General features: G+C 60.5%; 1 protein-coding gene across 3 annotated transcripts in view; it reads left to right on the top strand.

Moving 5' to 3' along the window:
• The window catches only part of CLCN7 (chloride voltage-gated channel 7), a 22817-nt gene continuing 4659 nt past the window's right edge, over nucleotides 1-18158 (top strand). The window contains exons 1-17 of one of the 3 annotated variants that reach the window (XM_073214398.1): nucleotides 1-587; nucleotides 7321-7392; nucleotides 9949-10020; nucleotides 10150-10215; nucleotides 10493-10625; nucleotides 10922-11031; nucleotides 11595-11675; nucleotides 12438-12500; nucleotides 12577-12660; nucleotides 13295-13388; nucleotides 13648-13712; nucleotides 14129-14245; nucleotides 14960-15014; nucleotides 15471-15531; nucleotides 16099-16237; nucleotides 16684-16777; nucleotides 17857-18026. In XM_073214398.1, coding sequence (XP_073070499.1) covers nucleotides 177-587; nucleotides 7321-7392; nucleotides 9949-10020; nucleotides 10150-10215; nucleotides 10493-10625; nucleotides 10922-11031; nucleotides 11595-11675; nucleotides 12438-12500; nucleotides 12577-12660; nucleotides 13295-13388; nucleotides 13648-13712; nucleotides 14129-14245; nucleotides 14960-15014; nucleotides 15471-15531; nucleotides 16099-16237; nucleotides 16684-16777; nucleotides 17857-18026 — 1887 coding nt within the window. In that variant the 5' untranslated portion in view covers nucleotides 1-176. The remainder of the gene's footprint in view (nucleotides 588-7320; nucleotides 7393-9948; nucleotides 10021-10149; nucleotides 10216-10492; nucleotides 10626-10921; nucleotides 11032-11594; nucleotides 11676-12437; nucleotides 12501-12576; nucleotides 12661-13294; nucleotides 13389-13647; nucleotides 13713-14128; nucleotides 14246-14959; nucleotides 15015-15470; nucleotides 15532-16098; nucleotides 16238-16683; nucleotides 16778-17856; nucleotides 18027-18158) is intronic. The other 2 variants (XM_073214396.1, XM_073214397.1) reach the window with 2 other exon arrangements.

The following is an 18158-nucleotide window of genomic DNA, read 5'->3' on the forward strand; positions in this document are numbered from 1 at the left end:
AATCATGGGGAAAATTCAAAACCTGTTGGAGTTCCTCTTATTGTGGTTTTAGTTTTGGTTTTATTTTGAATTATGCGGGGAAGGGGCTCCGTTATCTTCTCTGCCTCAGAGCCTCTGAAGAACTTGCAAGATCTTTTTAGTTGCAAGAATATCAAACCTAAACAAAAAGCTGCAAGATGAATACATCACACGTCATATACGTTTATCCTCATGCGTCAAGTATGAGCCCTTCGCCACAGCGCCTCTCTGCGGCCTGCAACTCCCAGGAGGCGCTGCGCGCGAAGGACCCTCGGCGGCTGCCGTGGTGCGGTCACGTGCCCGCGGCGCGGGGTCACATGACTGCCGGCGCGAGGTCACGGGGCGCGAGAGCAAACCCCGGTCCCGAGAGCGAACGCTGGGCTGCGACGCTTCCCTGGCCGGTGGGACCGCGACGGGCCATGGCCAACGTGTCCAAGAAGGTGTCGTGGTCCGGCCGCGACCTGGACGACGATGAGGCGGCGCCGCTGCTGCGGAGGACGGCGCGGCCCGGGTCGCCGGCCGGCGAAGACACGCCGTTGCTGAACGGGGCCGGGCCGGCCGCGCGCCAGGTAGGGCCCGCGCCGGACAGGTGGGGCGTAGCCGGGCCGGAGGGAGCGGCAGCCCGTCTGCGCGCTCAGCCTCCCCGCGGCGGGCACGGGCCGCTCTGCCAGGCGGGCGCTGGCGGGCGCGGTCCCTGCTGAGCCTCACGGGGCTCGTGCTCGGATCATTCCCGTGTGAAGACGAAGCGGCGGACGGGCTGGGGAACCTGCCCAGGGCGCCTCTGGGCAAGTGGCAGAGCTGGCATTGGAGCCGAGGCTCAGGGCTCCGGGGTCCTGGGAGGAAGCCCTGGGCCGGGTGACGAGCCGGGCTCGCCCTTACTCTCGGGTGTTGTACGAGCAGTTTTTTCTTTCCGTGCCAGTGGCCTAGGAGCCCTGCCTGCCACCGTTCCGCAGGGACTGGCACAGAGGGTCAGGGCCAGTTCAGGAATGACGGGTATTTGGATTCAGTTTCCCTTAGCAATTAGCTGAACGTGGAGCGTGCAGCCAGACACTAAGCAACAGGCCAGAGTGGGTGAAATGTGCCCAGAACGTCATCGATGGAGACTGTCTTTACACGAATGTATGTGCGCCATGTTAGCTTTGAGTTTACCAACAATTTTCTGTTGATTGTTGGGTGTTACTCTGTTTTGTGATTATGCTTTTTTTCAAACTCTTGCTAGATCTGTACTCTAAACACTTGTACAGTGTTTAAAAATGAGGAAGGACACAAGTATCAGGCTGGTCTTCTAGAACTTATATTTAGATTTCCCCTGTCTCTTGGAAGAGCATTACACGATGAAGTCAATCTGCTCTTTGAAATGTTCTGCTGACGTGGTTTTGTGTCTGCGTGAGAAGTTATCTGCAGTGGCTGATTTGGGGTGGTGAACATATGGGTGTTTGATTAATTTCTTGGAACATTTCTTCCTCCTTTTTTACTCTATTAAAAGTAAGTCTACCGAACAGAAGTGTAAGACTGGTTTTAAGGGCTGACAAGTAAAGAGATCGGAAACTTTGAGGTTGAACTTGGATTCGTCTTAGGACTGAGAGCTTGGGGTTTCTCACTTCTTGCGAGTAGATACAGGAGTCGGCTTTCTTTGAAAGAGCTTGTTTATCTGTTCCTGTAAAACTCATTCCCTTAAAACATCCTTGCAACCTTTTTTTGTTTATTTGCATTTAATAACTGACTAGCTGTTCTTAAACAACTTACAAGATAGTTTATTGTGCACCTATTCTGTGCCCAGCTGCAGGCGTTTGCCTGGGACACACAGATGCAGGAAGCGGCCTCTTTCCTGCTGGCTCCAGGCTCATGGAGAAACAGGCACAGCGCTCTGTGAGGAGCCCCGTGCATAGAAGAGATCACGTTTGGATCCAGTCTTGAAGAGTCCAGACAAGAAAGGATAAGGGGAGTGTATGCTGGGGACCAGCAAGAGTTTGGAAAGTAAATCAGAAAGGCTGTGGAGGCTGGGAGAGAGACCTGGTGGGGTGTCAGACCTGCTGGAGACAGCTGCTGGCTTCCTCTCTGGGAGAGCCCTGCAGGAAGCTGGAGAGTCCCATCTCAGAGGACCCTTAGCCCACCTTGTGCGGACTGGGAAGGGAAGGACAGGAGGGACTTGCACTAGGGGCACCGCCCTGGACCAGCAGAGGCGAGCTGTACGCGTGTGGTGCTGAGTAAGCCTGTAGATGGTAACTGTTGGTCCCTTGCATAGTGTTTAAAACAGCAGCACGTCAAGAATTGTCTGGGCTGCTGTTCATTGCGTGCCTTCCCGGGAAGCTGATTGGATTCCTTGACGCTGCCTTTCTTGGGAGCAGGGTCTGCTCTGGACCAGTGGGCAGAATTCTCGGGTGGGCACTGAGGCACCTCGTGCTGCAGCTTCCAAGCTGTTCTCAGTCCAGGGCCATTTGAACAGAAATGCTGGCCCAGGCCACCAGCTGCCCTACTATGTTCTAGTAAACTGGACTTGAGAGCTGGCCACGTTCTGGCCCTTCGGTGTTTGCGGCAGCATGGCCAGAGTTGGACGGTAAGGTTGTTGCCATCCAGTGGGGGAGCTGGCACAGACTCCTGGGCAGGGCGGTCTGGACCAGCCTGAGCTCAGCCTCTGTCCACCTGGGACCAGGCTGTTCAGAGCCACCTGTGATGGCAAGTTACCAGCCAGTCGCTGCAGGTCTGCTGCTGGGAGGAGGAAGGTGAGGTCAGCCGGACAGTCATGGTCATGTGGTGGGCAGCAGATTGTTTTGAGAACTTGTAGGGGGAAAATCTGAGCCAGAGGCGGATGTTAGAGATGGGGGGGATATCTGCTATGCAGCGCAGGGCATTTCCGGGGGCCTCGGTGTTGGGCAGGTCTGCCTGAGAACCCAGTGGAGTGCGACTCTCAGGTTACTGTTTAGAGTCGGGTCTGGGGTCTTTCTTCTCCGGGAATGCAGTTACCCCTGTCTCTCCTGCCCTGGTGGCCTGGAGCCACAGACCAGTCTGCGAGTGCTCGGGGCGGGGAGGCGCAGGGAAGCTGCAGGGCAAGTCGTCTGTCATCCCCACCACCCCTTGAGCTCTGCTCCACGTGGTGAGTTCCACGTCCTCCTTCGTGGCTCGCAGCACCAGGGGCAGCCCCTCCAGGAAGTCCCTGTGCCTCTGTCCTTGTCCTGTCCCCCTGTCTGTCCACCCACCCCCAGCCCCACTTTTTAGGGCTCAGGCTGGCCACCTCAGTGCCTCCGAGGGCTCCCTGAATCTGTCTCCCTTGTGCAGGGCCAGTGTGGGTGGGACAGAGCCACCGCACTCAGCATGCTTGAAGTCTGGGGAGGCAGACTAGGGTGCTGGCGTGGCCGGTCAGTGCAGAGAGCTGAGGGAGAAGAGTGGGCCCAGACTGAGCCAGAGGGTCCAGAGAGACCCCACAGTGGGGGTTGCCACATGCGGAACACGAGGTGACAGCGCCGGGGCCTCTCCCCTCCCCGCGTCCCGCTGCGCACCTGGCTGCCGTCTGGTTCCCCGTCCTCTCGGCCTGTGTCACATGTACACTTTGTTTGTGGGCAGCCTGTTTCCTTTGATGGAGGTGCTGGCTGCGGCGGCCCCGTCTACTCGCAGAGAATGGGGCCCGGGAGATGTTCCAGCAGCAGAGGTAGATGGCAGTCGGTCTTTAAGTAGTTTTCAAAATTTGTTTTAATTGTGGTAAAAACAAAACTCATCATCTGAAATACTACTAAGTGTGCACCAGGGGCATGAGTGCATTCACGCTGTTGTGCAGCCCCGCCGCCATCCCCGGGACTCTGCATCTTGCACAACTGGACCTCTGTCCCCATCGGTACTCACCCCCAATCCCTACCCCAGCCCCTGGCACCCACTGGCCCTTTCTGTCTCTAGGGTCCCACTGCCCTAGGAATCTTGTAGATGTTTGTGTTTTGTGACTGCTTCTTTCTCAGTAAAATGGCCTTAAGGTTCATCCGTGTGGCCGCAGGTGTCAGGATTTCCTTCTTTTTTAAGACCAAGTGCCCCGTTGTATGGGCAGACCACGTTATGTTTATCCATTCACCTGTCGGGGATGATGCCGGAGTCGCCCCCGCCCCTTGGCTGTTGTGGACCACACTGCTGTGAGCATGCGGGCACAGACGTCTCTCCAAACTCTGCTTTCAGTTCTATTTTGTACTTACCCAGAGGGGCAATTGTGGGTCATAAGGAAGCTCTGGTTCCAGTTCCCAAGGAGATGCCAGAACATTTTCCACAGCAGCCGCACCACCTCGCTCTCACTGGCTGTGCGCCCGGCGTCCGGCTTCTCCATGCCCTCACCAGCACTTCGGTCTCATCTGGGGTAGTGTCTTCATCTCCCAGCGATGGGTGTGTCTCACTGTGGCTTGACCTGCGGTCCCTGATTAGAAGGGATGTGGGGCATCTCCTCGTGTGCCTGTTGACATCTGTATGTTTTCTTTGGAAAAATGTCTAGTCAGGTCCTCTGCCCATTTTCTAGTTAGATATTTCTTTGTGGCTGGGTTGTAGGAGTTGAGTGTAGATCCTAATAGGCCTGGTCAGACACATGACCTGCGGGTAGTTTTTCCCATTTTGTAGGTGGTCTTTTTACTCTCTTTCCTTTGATGCCAGTTTCCCAGTTTGACATAGTCCCATTTGCATGTAAGTTTTTTTCTTAAAGTAATTATGGATTTACAGGAAATTGACAGGACATTACAGAGTGGGCCTGTGGACCTTCCTGTCCCCCCAGGAGTTACATCTTGTATAACAATCACATGGTGCTGAAACAGGGCATTGGCAGTGGCACGCCATATGCATGTAGTTCAGCCGCTACTTCACACACGTGGATCTGGGCACGCAGCGCCAGTCAGGACATGGGCCACATTGTCAGCACGATGTCCCCATCCTACCTGTACGGCGCCTTCCCCTCCCGCCAGGTCAGTGGGACTGCGCGGTATGTGAGCGTCAGGAGTGGCTGCTTTCCCTTGCCATCACACCCTGGAGGTTTCTTCCAGGTTGTCGTGTATGTCAGTAGTTTGAGGAACTAATATTTAACTTAACTTGCATTTAAGAAAATTGGAAGAAATTTGAATCACTGAACTTCAAGAAAATGGCTTTTTTCATCACAAAAGATACTTCCTGAAATGCCTGTGAAGTTCAGAAAAGATGAAAAACATGGAGGCGCTGGAGAAGGGGCGGCAGTGGGGCTGGTGGGGCTGAGCCCCTGACTTGTTAGCACACCCTGCCCCCCACACGCTCACCCATGTCTGGGTCCAGACGGCGCTCCCTTGGGGTGCAGATAGCCGCACTCGCCTGGCATCCTGCCCTGGGTGCTGAGGACCCACTGTCACCCGAGCCACAAGTCCTCGTCCACCTGGACTGTCCTGCCGCGCTCTCCCGGTAGGCATGAGGCCGCAGCCTGGCCCTTGGGCACTGCCCGGACGTTGAAGGAAGCACTGTGAGCCCCAGCCTTGGGCCCCCTTAGGGCAGTGGGAGCCATCACCTTGAGCTTCCGTGATCGGCGTGAACAACACCGAAGTGGGCAGACTGTCTTTTCCTGTGGGCTCCCCCTGCCCGGCCAGGCGGCAAATCAGTTCTTCCATTTTCCTGTCACAGCTGAACTTTCAGTTCCTCCTGGGCCTGGCTTAGCCGCCCTGTCTACCCGTCGGCCAGGCCTGGCCGCCTTCGCGGAGGTGTCCCCGAGGAGCTGCATTCGCAATTCCACGGTCAGGCATGTGGCCAGGCACACTGGCCCAGGGCACCTCCCCACCACTCCTGTGCTGCTTGGGAGCAGCCAGCCCCCCACCTCCTGCCCAGTGTTCACTCAGGAGCCGAGTGCCTCTTTTGAGGGAGGTTTGGGCGGACTCACACGGAGAAGACGGAGGAGGCCACGGACAGCAGAAGCAGAGGTGGGAGGGGTGTGTCCATCAGAAGCTGGCGGAGGCAGGAAGGATCCTCCCCACGGCCGCTGTGGGAGCACTGCCTGCGGGCACCTCCAGAGCCGGCAGGGAGCACATTTCTGCTGTTTGAAGCCACGGACGCTGTGATGCTTGGGGCCGAGGCCCAGGAGACTCAGACATCCCTGCTGGAGTCAGCCAGTGTCCCCAACACCCCTGTGCCCTCCCGTCACGGGCCCTGCTAGGGTACTTGCAGCAGGCTCTCCACATCACGCTTTCCCAGGGGACTCATGGCAAGCCCTCCACTCTGTACCCCTCTGGGGCTCCTCACGGTGCAGGCAGCGCGAGAGCAGCCCCCCACCTGCAGGGATGCGTTCTGAGACCCCCCAGAGGATGCCTGAGGCCACGGCTGGACCAAACCCGGATGTGCTGTGCTTTCTTCTGTGCTTATGTCCCTGTGCTGAAGTGTAGTTATAACAGCCACAACTAACCAGAAACAGAGCTGCCATAACAGGCACTGCAGAAGGGTTGCGTGAACGTGACCTCAGAACAGCTCACCCTGCACTCACCTTCCTCTGATGGTGTGGCGCCCGGTGCTGTGCAGCGGGACGAAGTGAGGTGGTGCCCCGGGCACCGGGACGTGGGGCTGGCTGCTCTCAGGCTCTGATGAGATGCCAGGGGGGCCATCTGCCCGTGGACGGTGGTGACCGCGGATGGGGGGCTGCCCTTCCTGTCCTTGCTGTGGGGCTGCCCCATACAGTGCTTGGCGCCGGTTACATCTGTGTGTCTGAGAAGCAGCCAGTCATGTTCTAGTATGTTCCCTGCAACATCTGATTGACACGCTGAAGCTTGGCTGGCTGTCTCTTGGATAAACATGAGCTGGTGCCTGTGTCTGTTCCCCAGGGCCAGCCTCCGCGTGCCCGGGCAGTGGGCACGAGAGCAGTTGTGTGCGTGGTCTCTCCTCTGTGGCGGACCCACCCCTGGGCCTGGGAGCTTGGCCCCATAACAGAGGGGGTGTCCTGGGGGTGCTCCTGCCCTGGGAGATGAGGTGCCTCTGTGTGTCTGCGGGCTGGCCTGGAGGCCTGTGACAGGTCCCTGCCTACCAGAGCCACTCAGTCTCATGACAAGGGGATGCACAGAGAAAGCCTGGGGGCTGGAGGAGGGGCCCTGCACTCCCAGGGTTCCCCTGGGGTCAGGGAGCCAGGAGACACGGTGTGGCCCTCCCAGGGCCCTCAGTCCTGGTGGCTGGCAGATGCCCCGTCTCCAGTCTCTGAAGCGCCTCAGCACAAGGGAAGCGGGGTCTCTGGGAGAGGAAGGCCTGGGCCTCTCGGTGGCAGGTGCGAATGGCAGGGGTGGGCCTGGGGTGGGCGGCAAGGCCCGGCACAGCACGGCCCTGTGACTTCTCTCCTGCTTCTAGTCGTCCCACTCGTCATTCTTCCGGATTGGACAGATGAGCAACGTGGAGCTGGACGATGAGCTTCTGGACTCGGTGAGTGGTTGTCGTCTCAGGCCTGTTCGCAGGGAGGACGAGGCCTGTGCTCATGGCCCTGCAGCCTGGCAGAAGGCCGGCGGCGGGCAGGGCAGGGCTCAGGGACAGAGTGACTGGCAGGCTGCAGGTGCCCCGGCGCCTGGGTGACCAGGGAAGGCCTCTCTGAGGGCCTGTGTCCCCGGAGGCCAAGCCATGGCTTGGAGGTGGGAAGTGCCGCGTGCAGGCGGGAGTGCTGTGCCTGGTGCTGGGGAGCAGGGATGCCCCGCCCTCCCCCGTGCTGGGGCCGTTGCTGAGCCCCACCCTTGAGCCTGACCTCCTCCGGGGCGTCCTGCGGCTCTGCTCTCTGGTTCCCCCACGGCCTGCGGTGTGGGGTGGCCATTTGTGTGTCTCATTTTGAGAAATGTCTGTTCAGATTCTGTGCCCATTTCTTAATCAGAGCACTTCTGTTTTTGTGATTGCTTGTGAGAGATCTTCATATTCTAGACCAAATCAATCATCAGACCCACGCGATGCAGACTTCCTCTCTCCCGTGGGCGGCCCTCCTTGGGGCACAGAAGCCTTGAATTTGGGGAAGGCCCGTCTGCATGTTCCTTCCATTGCTTGCATTCATCCAAGGCTGTAAAGATTCACTCCTAGTTTTCTTGTAAAAGGCCTATGGTTTTAGATCTTTGATCATTTTTCATTAATTCTGTATGTGGTGTCAGATAACGTCCGACTTCATTCTTTTGCATGTGGATGTCCGGTTTTCTCAGCACCGTTTCCTGTGGGGAAAAAAGGGTCCTCAGAGGTCTCCGTCGGCCCGCGTCTGTCCTTGGGCCACTGCCACACTCTCCTGGTGACTTGCTTTGTGATAAGCTTTGAAACTAGGAAGTTCTAGTGCTCCAGCTCTGTTCTCCTTTTTCAAGGTGGTCGGGGCTGTTCAAGGTCCCTTGCGTCCCCGCACGGAGCTCTGTGTCAGCCAGTCACTCTCATCCGTGTCGCTGGGAGTGCAGAGGGGTCACACCGACTCTTAGGTCTTCCCATCTGTGAGCGCAGGGCGTCTCTCCAGTTACGTGGGCTTCAGTTTCTGTGAATGTCTCATAGCCTTCAGTGTGCAAGTTCAGTACTCCTTTGGTGAATCCATTTTAGAAATAAGTCTTTTATCTTTATTTTTATGCTGTTGCAAGCTGAATGTGCTTCATTTCCTTCAGCTTGTTCGCTGCACGTGCATAGAGGCGTGCGGTTTTGGTGACTGACCTGTGTCCTTCATTCTTACTACTGCAGTATTGATTTAATCTTTGGAGTATTTCTTGGGACTTCTACACACAAGGTCACGTCAACTACAAATAGTTTCATTTCTTCCTTTCCCATCTGGATGCCGTTTTCCCTTTTTCCCATTTTCTTGCCTAATGGCCCTGCTGAGACTTGGCAGAGTGTTGAACAGAAATGGTGGGATCGGGTGTCCTGGTCTGGTTCCTGACCTTCCGGGAGGAGCTGCTGGTCCTTCCCCACTGGGGACGCGCTCGCTGTGGGTTTCCATGGGTGCCTCCAGCAGGTCCGGGAAGTTTGCTTCTGTTCCCAGCTTGTGGAGTATTTTTATCAAGAAGGGGGCGTCAAATTTTTGTCGGATGCTTTTTCTGCTTTTATTGAGATGATCATGTGTATTTTGTCCTTTGTTCTGTTAAAACAGCATTGAAGTTTTTTCTTACATCACTTTGACAAGTGTGTGGGGCTTTTCTTCTCACTAATTCTCTGATTCTCTGGGTGTCCTACCATTTAACTCGACTCCGACACTAACTGCCCAGCATTAGCACAGGCCCCCGGGCTGAGGGCTCAGTCCCCCGGACACCCCCACCTCACACCCAGTCACAGGTCCCGGCGGTCAGTCGTGCTTCCGAGCCGTCAGCTATAGGGTGGGGTTCCCACGGCCCCCTCCTCGGGTTCCACAGTTCCCTAGAGGGGCCCACAGAACTCAGGGAAATACTGTTTACTGGTTCGTCATAAAGGAACAGCAGATGCAGAGACGCCTGGGGCAGATTTATGGGGAAGGGACGTGGGGCTCCCGTGTACCTCCATGTGTTCACCAACCTGGAAGCCCCCAAACCTCAGTTAGGGTCTCATGGAGGCCCCATTACACAGGCACTGCTGGTAAAGTCATTGACCAATCAACCTCCATGCCGTCTCCCATCTCTAGGGTCAGGGTCGGGCTGGAACGCTGCGCCATGGTCTTCTGGTGACCAGCCCACCCTGCCACGACTTAGGGGCCCCCATCTGTCTTAGTAGCACACAGAAGACACCAGTCCAGGGGTGCCGAGGGGTCTAGGAGTGGGGCCAGGATCCAGGACAGAGGCCCTTGATGTTTCTCGTCATACCCCAGCCATGTTACATTAATTGATCCTCAGAGGTCTAACCAACCTTGCATCCCTGGGACACACCTGACATGGCCATGCCCCGTGGGCCTGGTCTGTGGTGCCTCGTCGAGGACTTCGTGTGGACTGTGTGGCTGGTGTCCTGTCTCGGGGGGAGGCCCGGGCTTGTGCTTCACTCTGGAATGTGCTGGTTGTCTTCCTTCTGCAGGAGGCGGATCCCCCCCACCCTTTCCCCAGGGAGGTCCCGCACAGCGAGAAGCTGCTGTCCCTCAAGTACGAGGTGGGCCTCCTCCCTCCGCTCCTGACCCATGCACACCCCGGGCACTTTGTCCCCTCCCAACCCGCCTCCCGCCCCCGGGGGACCCCGCACGCTGGGGTCAGTATATGCCCTGTACCGCCCGGTCTGCAGAGCTTGGACTATGACAGCAGCGAGAACCAGCTGTTCCTGGACGAGGAGAGGCGGATCAACCACGCAGTGAGTGTGCTGGCCGGGGGGCCTGGGGCCTCTGGGTGCTGCTCTGTGGCTGCTGCAGCCGTGCATCCCACCCTTGCCCATCCCACGTGGCACTGGGCACATGTGCCTGCTGCAGATGTTCCGCTGTGTCTGAGACAGCTGGAGGCCACCTCCCCAGGACCTGGGATCCTGAGTGCAGCGTGCCGCGCACAGTGGCAGCCAGCAGAATTCCAGGGCCAGCTACACTGGCACCAGGGCAGCCCCTGGGCACACTCCCTGCTAACGGGCCTCTCCACAGGCCTTTCGGACCGTGGAGATCAAGCGCTGGGTCATCTGCGCCATGATCGGGATTCTCACGGGCCTCGTGGCCTGCTTCATCGACATCGTGGTGGAGAACTTGGCCGGCCTGAAATACAAGGTCGTCAAGGACAGTATCCTTTGCAGTTCCCCCCCACAGAACTGGTGGGGGGCCCAGCAGCACAGCCGAGGGCCCCCAGGGGTTGTGCGATCAGAGCCAGGCCTGCAGAAGTGCCAAGCCCGGTGCATATGCCGGCTGGCTGAGTCGCTGCCTGTCAGTTGGGCTGTGTGGTGTCGCTGAGGTTTCCAGGTAGCATGGCTGGCCCTCATGTGCTCGGGCGTGTGCTGGAGCCCGGGGTGGCACCCTGGGCCCAGGAGGCTGGGTTGCGGCACCCAGTGGCTGAGCCGCCAGTGTCCTTGACGAGCGCAGATATCGACAGGTTCACGGAGACGGGCGGCCTGTCCTCCTCCCTTCTGCTGTGGGCCGCACTCAACTCCTCGTTCGTGCTCGTCGGCTCTGTGATCGTCGCCTTCGTAGAGGTACGGCCACAAGGAGGCCGTGACAGGTCTGGGCTGGGTGGGATCCCTCCAGCACCCCCACCCATGGCTTCTGCCGGAAATCCCCGCGGCTAGGCAGCAGCCCCTGGGCCTCCTCACCCTGACCTGTCCCCACACCACTCGTGCTGGGCACACGTGCGGGACCACAGGAGTGAGCAGCAGCCCCCAGCCAAGGGCTGCCCTGGGTGGACAGGGCCTTAGACGCACGGCAGGCCCGGCCCGGATCCAGGAGGAGGGGGCTGCCCCCCGAGGCTTCCGTCCCATGGCCTCACTCTTTGACCTTTCCTTACCATGGGGTGTCGGGAGGAAGAAGGGGAGGCATCCAGAAGCTGTCTGGGGCGCAGTGCATGGTCCCCCGAGGGTGCAGGGAGCTCCTGCCCCTGTCTCTTTCTGCAGCATCTGCCCCCCTGGGTGTCACTGTGCATGTGGGGTGGGGAGAGGACGCTTCCCTGCCTGGCCGTCCCAGCCCTGGTTCGGTGGCTGTGGCTTCCTGGGCCCGGTGGCAGTGCCAGCAGCCCGCTCAGCACCTGCTTGCCTCTTTCCAGCCGGTGGCTGCTGGCAGCGGGATCCCCCAGATCAAGTGCTTCCTCAACGGGGTGAAGATTCCTCACGTGGTTCGGCTCAAGGTGAGGCACGGAGGTGACCTGGCATCAGGGTTCTTCGCCAGGTCAGCGCTGAGGGGTCTGTGCACTGGCACATCCAGAACCACCCCAGACTGGTCTTTGGGCTTTGGGCAGATCCCGCGCCAGCTTCCTGGAAAGTGGTGAAAACTTCCTCTCTGCGCATTATTTTTAAGTAACGCGCGGCAGCGTCGGCAGCGCGCTCGTGTTCTCTGCATGAGGACAGCTCCTGGGGTCCTGGAGTGCAGGGGCTTTTCCTGCCTTCAGGATTTCCCTTGATGCTCGCATCAAGTTCTCAGCAGCACCCTGGTGTGGGCCAGGATGTTGGTCCCTCCCGTGGCACCTCTGGGTGTCAGTTGGCAATCAGCCTGCAGGCTCTCCTGCCCCGTGGGGCAGGGGCGCCGGGAGCTCAGTGGTGGGTCAGCCTGTGGTGACATGGCCCGGGGGGCGGGCTGGCCAGGAGGGCTGTGCCCATCACCTGCAGCAGGAGCCGCTGGTGATGGTGTCTGACCTGGGGCACTCAGGAGGGACCAGGTGGTGTGTGGTGACCTGGGAGACAGCGGCCTGCGGAGCGGGGGTGGCCATGTCCTCAGCCTCTTGGTCCATGACACTCAGCGTACGTCATTTGGAGACGGATGAAGGCAGGGAAGAACCAGCCAGGGCCTGCCCTGGGGCGCCTGCCGTGGCAATGGGCACTCACGCCGTCAGGTCGCAGTTGGCTGCTCCGGTTCAGGGCAGAGAGCTGATGTCTTTTCCTTTGTGTTGCAGACGCTGGTGATCAAGGTGGCCGGAGTGATCCTGTCCGTGGTGGGCGGGCTGGCTGTGGGGAAGGTAAGGGAGCACGGCGTGGCCCGAGGCCGTGGGTCCAGGAGCTCCTGTGGCCTGAGCGCTGCCCTGTGTCTTCCAGGAAGGACCGATGATTCACTCAGGCTCCGTGATTGCTGCTGGGATTTCCCAGGGCAGGTCGACGTCCCTGAAGCGGGATTTCAAGGTGAACCCGCTCCTCCAGCCCCGGGGGGCAGTGTCGGGGATGAGGGTGACCACAAAGGGCCCTGGGGGAGCGGGGCCCTCATGCTCCAAGCAGGCATGCTCTGCTGGGGCCCCCAGCTTTTGTCGCAGCACCTGCAGGAAGAGGTTAACGCGGAAAGAGGTCAGGAACGATGTGTGTGAATTAAAGATGATTAATTTTCAAGATACACTTCAGAGATATTTTGTCTCCTTTCCCCAAAACATTGCCAGTGATTTGATGTGTGTTGCCCTGGGCTTATGTGTGAATTTCAGAGGCAATAAGTGACTTCACAGGATAGAGTCCCTAAGCTGAGAGCATGTCCTCAGTGTTTGGGTCCCTGGGTTTTCACGAGGTGTCCTGGAGTCAGTGCATTTCAGTATGTGGCTCTTGCGGCCCGCGGAGCCCCCCTGCTGTGGCTGAGACATCATGCTCTCGGTCTCGCCGCCGCCCCAGCTCCATGCTCCCGAGGCCCCAGGAGTTGACGAGTTGCCCAGGGCCCCCTCCCTTGTGTCCCCTCCCTTGGCCCTGTCCTGGGCCTTCAGCCAACCTTCGCCCTCTCTGAGATGAGTGCCCTTGGAGACGCTGGCTGAGAACATCCCCCTCCACCCTGTTCTAGATCTTTGAGTACTTCCGCAGAGACACCGAGAAGCGGGACTTTGTCTCGGCAGGAGCTGCCGCCGGCGTGTCTGCTGCGTTCGGAGCCCCTGTGGGTGAGGAGGGGCGGCCCTGCCTCCCCGCGCGGTCTGGCGAGCCCCGTGGCTGCCCGTGCTCAGGCGCCACGCTCTCCTTGCTGTGTGAAGGGGTCTTGGTGCTTGCAGACCTAGAGTGCCGGCTGGGGGGGCCTCCCAGGGGGCCCCGGCTGCCTCGACGGGCTGGCTGCCCCAGGGCCTTGGGGCTTGAGGCGGCAGTGGGGGTGGTACTCCTGTGGCCTGCATGGGCCACTCAGGGCTGGGCTGATTGTCGTTCCAGGTGGGGTCCTGTTCAGCCTGGAGGAGGGTGCCTCCTTCTGGAACCAGTTCCTGACGTGGAGAATTGTGAGTGCCCGTGGACAGCCGTTGCCCAGCTCTGCCTGTGCGCTGGGGCTCTCACCTGAGGTCCCTGTCCAGCTGGTGGGAGCCATGCCCCATGAGTCCATGCTGGCCCGGCTCTGCAGGCACCTACTGGAGCCACTGGCTGTCCTCTTGCTGCCCGCTCCGCCCCCATCAGTGTGTCTGCCCTCTTCCTCTGCTAACTCACCGGGACCCCCAGACTCCACACCCTTCCTTCCTTGGCCCGTCACCGGCTCGGCCCAACACTTGTCAGAGCTGTGACCCAGCTGGCCTGGCACGAGGGGCAGTCCCCTTCCCATCAGCCTCTGGGGCCCCTTCTCCATCCTCCAGGGCGTCGGCTGGCGGGCTTGGAGCCCCAGCTGGAGGCCACGTTCTGATGGCGCCCATGTCTCTGCCCACAGTTCTTCGCTTCCATGATCTCCACCTTCACCCTGAACTTCGTGCTAAGCATTTACCACGGGAACGTCTGGGATCTGTCCAGCCCAGGCCTCATTAACTTCGGGAGATTCGACACAGAGGTACCTGGCTTGTCCCCTTGCTCCTGCTGGGCCTTTCCTAGCGAGGGCCGGGGCCGTGTTCCTTAGGCCCAGCGGAGCCTGGAGCCTGTGGGAAATCCCGCTCAGCCACAGGATTGAGCTCTCGGGCTCTGGGGGCTGGGTGGCAGGGCCCTGGTGAAGCACACACCTGGCCTCCGCGTTTGCTGAGAGGCCCATCGCCCGGCAGGCACTTGCAGGTCCAGCTCAGCTTCCCAAGGATGCTGGCAGGGACACTGAGGCTGGCAGGCTGGGTGCTGGGCAGCAGCTGACAGTGGGCGAGGAGGCCCAGCCGCATTTCTGGGGAGGCCTGGGCCGGGTGTACCGTCGCTGGGACGCCGTGTGCTGGGAGCCACTCCAGGCATGGTTTGTGCCCGTGGGGATGTTGTAGCTCGCTGTTGTCTGGGGTCACGAGCTGTGTTCCAGGGCTCCCCTGCGTCATGCCCTCCTTCAGCAAAAGCTCCGCCATCCCCACTGGGGAGCAGGTGGAAGCCTCAGAGGGAAGCCCGGTGGGGCGTCTGAGCCCTGCCCCGAGCAGCTGGTGTGGGAGGGGCCCCAGCTGGCTGCGGCGCCCAGTGGTGTCCCCCAGGGCCTCCGCGGCCCTGAGAGAGTACCAGAGGCTCTGAGCCTGTGGGCCGAGTGCGTGCGGCCGCCTGAGCAGCGGGGGCCCCTCACGGGGCGTCCGGTCTCTCCCTGCAGACGATGGTGTACACAATCCACGAGATCCCCATCTTCATCGCCATGGGCGTGGTGGGTAAGGGCCAGCGCGTGGCACCCAGCCTGCCCAGCCCCCCTTTCCCCGTCACTCTTGGGGGGTTGCAGGAGCCTCCGGCGGAGCAGAGTGTGTGGCGGGTCGGCCCCACTCCCGCCCACCGCTCCAGGGCCGCCTGAGCCGGCTGCCCTCCGCGTCCTGCCCGTGTGGCTCCTGGGGGCCTGGGGTGGGGTGGTGTGCTCCCCTCCGCTGGTGGGGCCCTGGGGCGGGGGCTCCTCTGAGAAGTAGGTCGTGCCTGGTCAGCGTGCATTTCTGTGTGAGGAGGCTTTTTCCCCGGGAGGAAGGCTGAGGTGTTGAGGAGCCATCTGTCCGTCTGCCCGTCTGTCGGGGACACAGTGCAGCCCGGACTTTTGCACAGAGCTCACCTGGCCACCCCCGCCTCCCAGGCTGCCTCCGCCTCCCCCCTGATCCCCTTATGTGCCTCCTTCCTGGCTGTAGGCGGTGTTCTTGGGGCTGTGTTCAATGCCTTGAATTACTGGCTGACGATGTTTCGGATCAGGTGAGAAACCTCTGTTTTGTGGACCAAGTTGACAGGTGCCTCCGTGTCCCCAGGCTTTTGGAAATGGACTTGTCGGAAGCCCTGTGTGCTGCCTTCCATGGTAGTTTGGGGGGGACGGACTGGCACAGAATGGGGGCGATCAAGCTAGGAGAGGCCTGGGGGCGGCCCCCCAGGCAGGGCAGGGAGAATCCCCTGTGGCCCAGAAGGGCCCCAGGTTTGGGGTTTTCTGCGCCCTCCCCAGCCTGGTCTGTGGGGACCTGGGATCTGGGTGCAGTCGGGCTGGCGCAGGCCCTGTGGAAGGCCTCAGCTGTAAGGAGAGCAGGTTCTTGAGTGGGTCCTGGGCCTAGGGGCCCTTCTTGTGCTCTTGCACCAACTGACACTGCTACTGGGTGCCCAGTGGGTAACCTGCGCCCACCAGGGAGTCGGGGGGCATTGGTGATGAAGCGCGCTGTGTCACCTCCCAGTCAGTGTGCTGAGGCCCAGCTCAGGTTGCCGTGGGCACCCCTGCCCCTGTCCTCTGCCTGCCCTGGCGTCCTGCAGCTGGTCCCTCCTGGCTGTGTGCTCCAGGTACATCCACAGACCATGCCTCCAGGTGATCGAGGCCATGCTGGTGGCTGCCGTCACGGCCACGGTCGCCTTCGTGCTGATTTACTCATCGCGGGACTGCCAGCCCCTACAGGGCAGCTCCGTGTCCTACCCCCTCCAGGTAGGGGGCCTGCGCCCCAGGCGGGGTGAGGCTGCAGACGTGAGCGTGCCGGTGCGTCTGCAGAGGGTCAGGCGGCCGAGAGAGCAGGATAGACTGAGGGGTGGGCTGGTGAGGCTGCACTGTCGACAGCCCAGCGGCGCTCTGAACCACCCCCAGCAGCAGGTGGGGCCTCGGAGGGCTCTGCTCAGCCCGGGAGGGGCTGGGCCTGCTGCCTCAGGCATCTAATGGGTGAGTTCTGGGGGTGAGCTCAGTGTGGCCCGTGGGTCCCCATGCTCCAGGGACAGACCTGCTGTCTAGCCCAGGGCTCCTAAAGGGCTAAACTTGCCTATGGAAGTCTCACCACCCCAGGCCTGGCTCTGCGTCCTACCTCCCTGCTGCCGTGTGTGTGCCCAGTGCTGCCCAGACAGGATGACTCCACCTGCTGAACTGTCCCCCCAACCCTGCAGCTCTTCTGTGCGGATGGCGAGTACAACTCCATGGCCGCAGCCTTCTTCAACACCCCAGAGAAGAGCGTGGTCGGCCTTTTCCACGACCCCCCAGGTGTGTGCCTGTGCTCCGGGCTGTCGGCCATGTTCGCCTGAGCCCAGGCCTGGTGATGCCTCTGGCTGAGTGTCCCGAGGCCAGAGGTCACTGCCCTGGCCAGGGGCAGGGTGCGCTGGAGGACAGGAGTTGGCAGCCCAGGAGTCAGCTGGTGGCAAGGGCCTTGGAGGAGCCCAGCCAGGCTGCCCGCACCTCTCTGCCCTTCCGGGAGGGCGGCTGCTCGGGCGTTGGTTCGTGAGACAGTCTTGTCTCCTGGGATGTTTTCCTTCTGGGTACTGCACGGGTCATTCTTGGTCAAAAAACAGCCTGGTGACTTGCATGCCAGGGCTGTGGCCAGCCTCCCGCAACTACATGCACTGCTGACGAGCAGTGGGCTCGGCGCCGACCACTGCTTTTCAGGGCGCGTCCCGGGCAGCGGCTGTCCCGCCTGCAGCACGCAGGCCCACGGCAGCGCCTGCTGCGCACACCCGCGGCCCCCAGCTGGCCTCCCCTGGGGCTGCTCCGTGACACTGTCTTGCCCTTTGTGTGGGACCCTTAGGCTGTCTCCAATCGTTTGCTGTCACAAACCAGGCCACAAGGAACTTCCTGGGCCTTATTCCTCCGTGCACCTGTGACAGGAGTCCACAGAATGTAACAGAAAGGCTTTTCTAAAAGTGGGGTGAGGCGGAGCTCTCTTTGCGAGGCACCGAGCGGGGCTGTCGTGCAGGTCCAGGCCTGCAGGCACTGCCCCCGGGGCTCGCCCAGCAGCCTCCTGTTCTGGAAATCTGTGCTGGCTGCCGGCCTCCCCCAGGCGCCGAGAGCCCCTGAGAGACGTCGGTGGTCCGCACTGCCATGCCAGCTGTTCACACACAGATCTCAAGGGGAGCCTTCCCTCAGTTTCAGGTCACCATCCTGCCCAGGCACCAGGCCCACCTCGGAGGACTGGGCCTCCGAGACTCGGCATTCTGGTCTCTGGGGATGGAGAGACTTTGGGGTGTCGGGGTTGGGCTGTGATGGGAGGCAGGAATGGGGCACCCGGTAGGGTGGCCTTGCTCAGGTGTGAGTCCATGTGGCAGCCCCAGCACCCCAACCTTCCCTAGGCTCCTATAACCCCATGACCCTCGGCCTCTTCACGCTCGTCTACTTCCTCCTGGCCTGCTGGACCTACGGGCTCACCGTGTCTGCTGGCGTCTTCATCCCGTCCCTGCTCATCGGGGCCGCCTGGGGCCGGCTCTTTGGCATATCCCTGTCCTACCTCACGGGGGCTGCGGTGAGTGTGAGGCTTTGCACGCACCAGGCCAGGGGCCCAGGGCCCTGAGCACGGGTGGACTGGAGAATCCTTACCTCGCGGGGTTTTCCTCCGCCTTGGAGATTTCCAGCTGGTGCTGTTCTGACGGGGACT

This window comes from Manis javanica, chromosome 10, assembly GCF_040802235.1.
Source record: "Manis javanica isolate MJ-LG chromosome 10, MJ_LKY, whole genome shotgun sequence".
Lineage (NCBI taxonomy): Eukaryota > Metazoa > Chordata > Mammalia > Pholidota > Manidae > Manis > Manis javanica.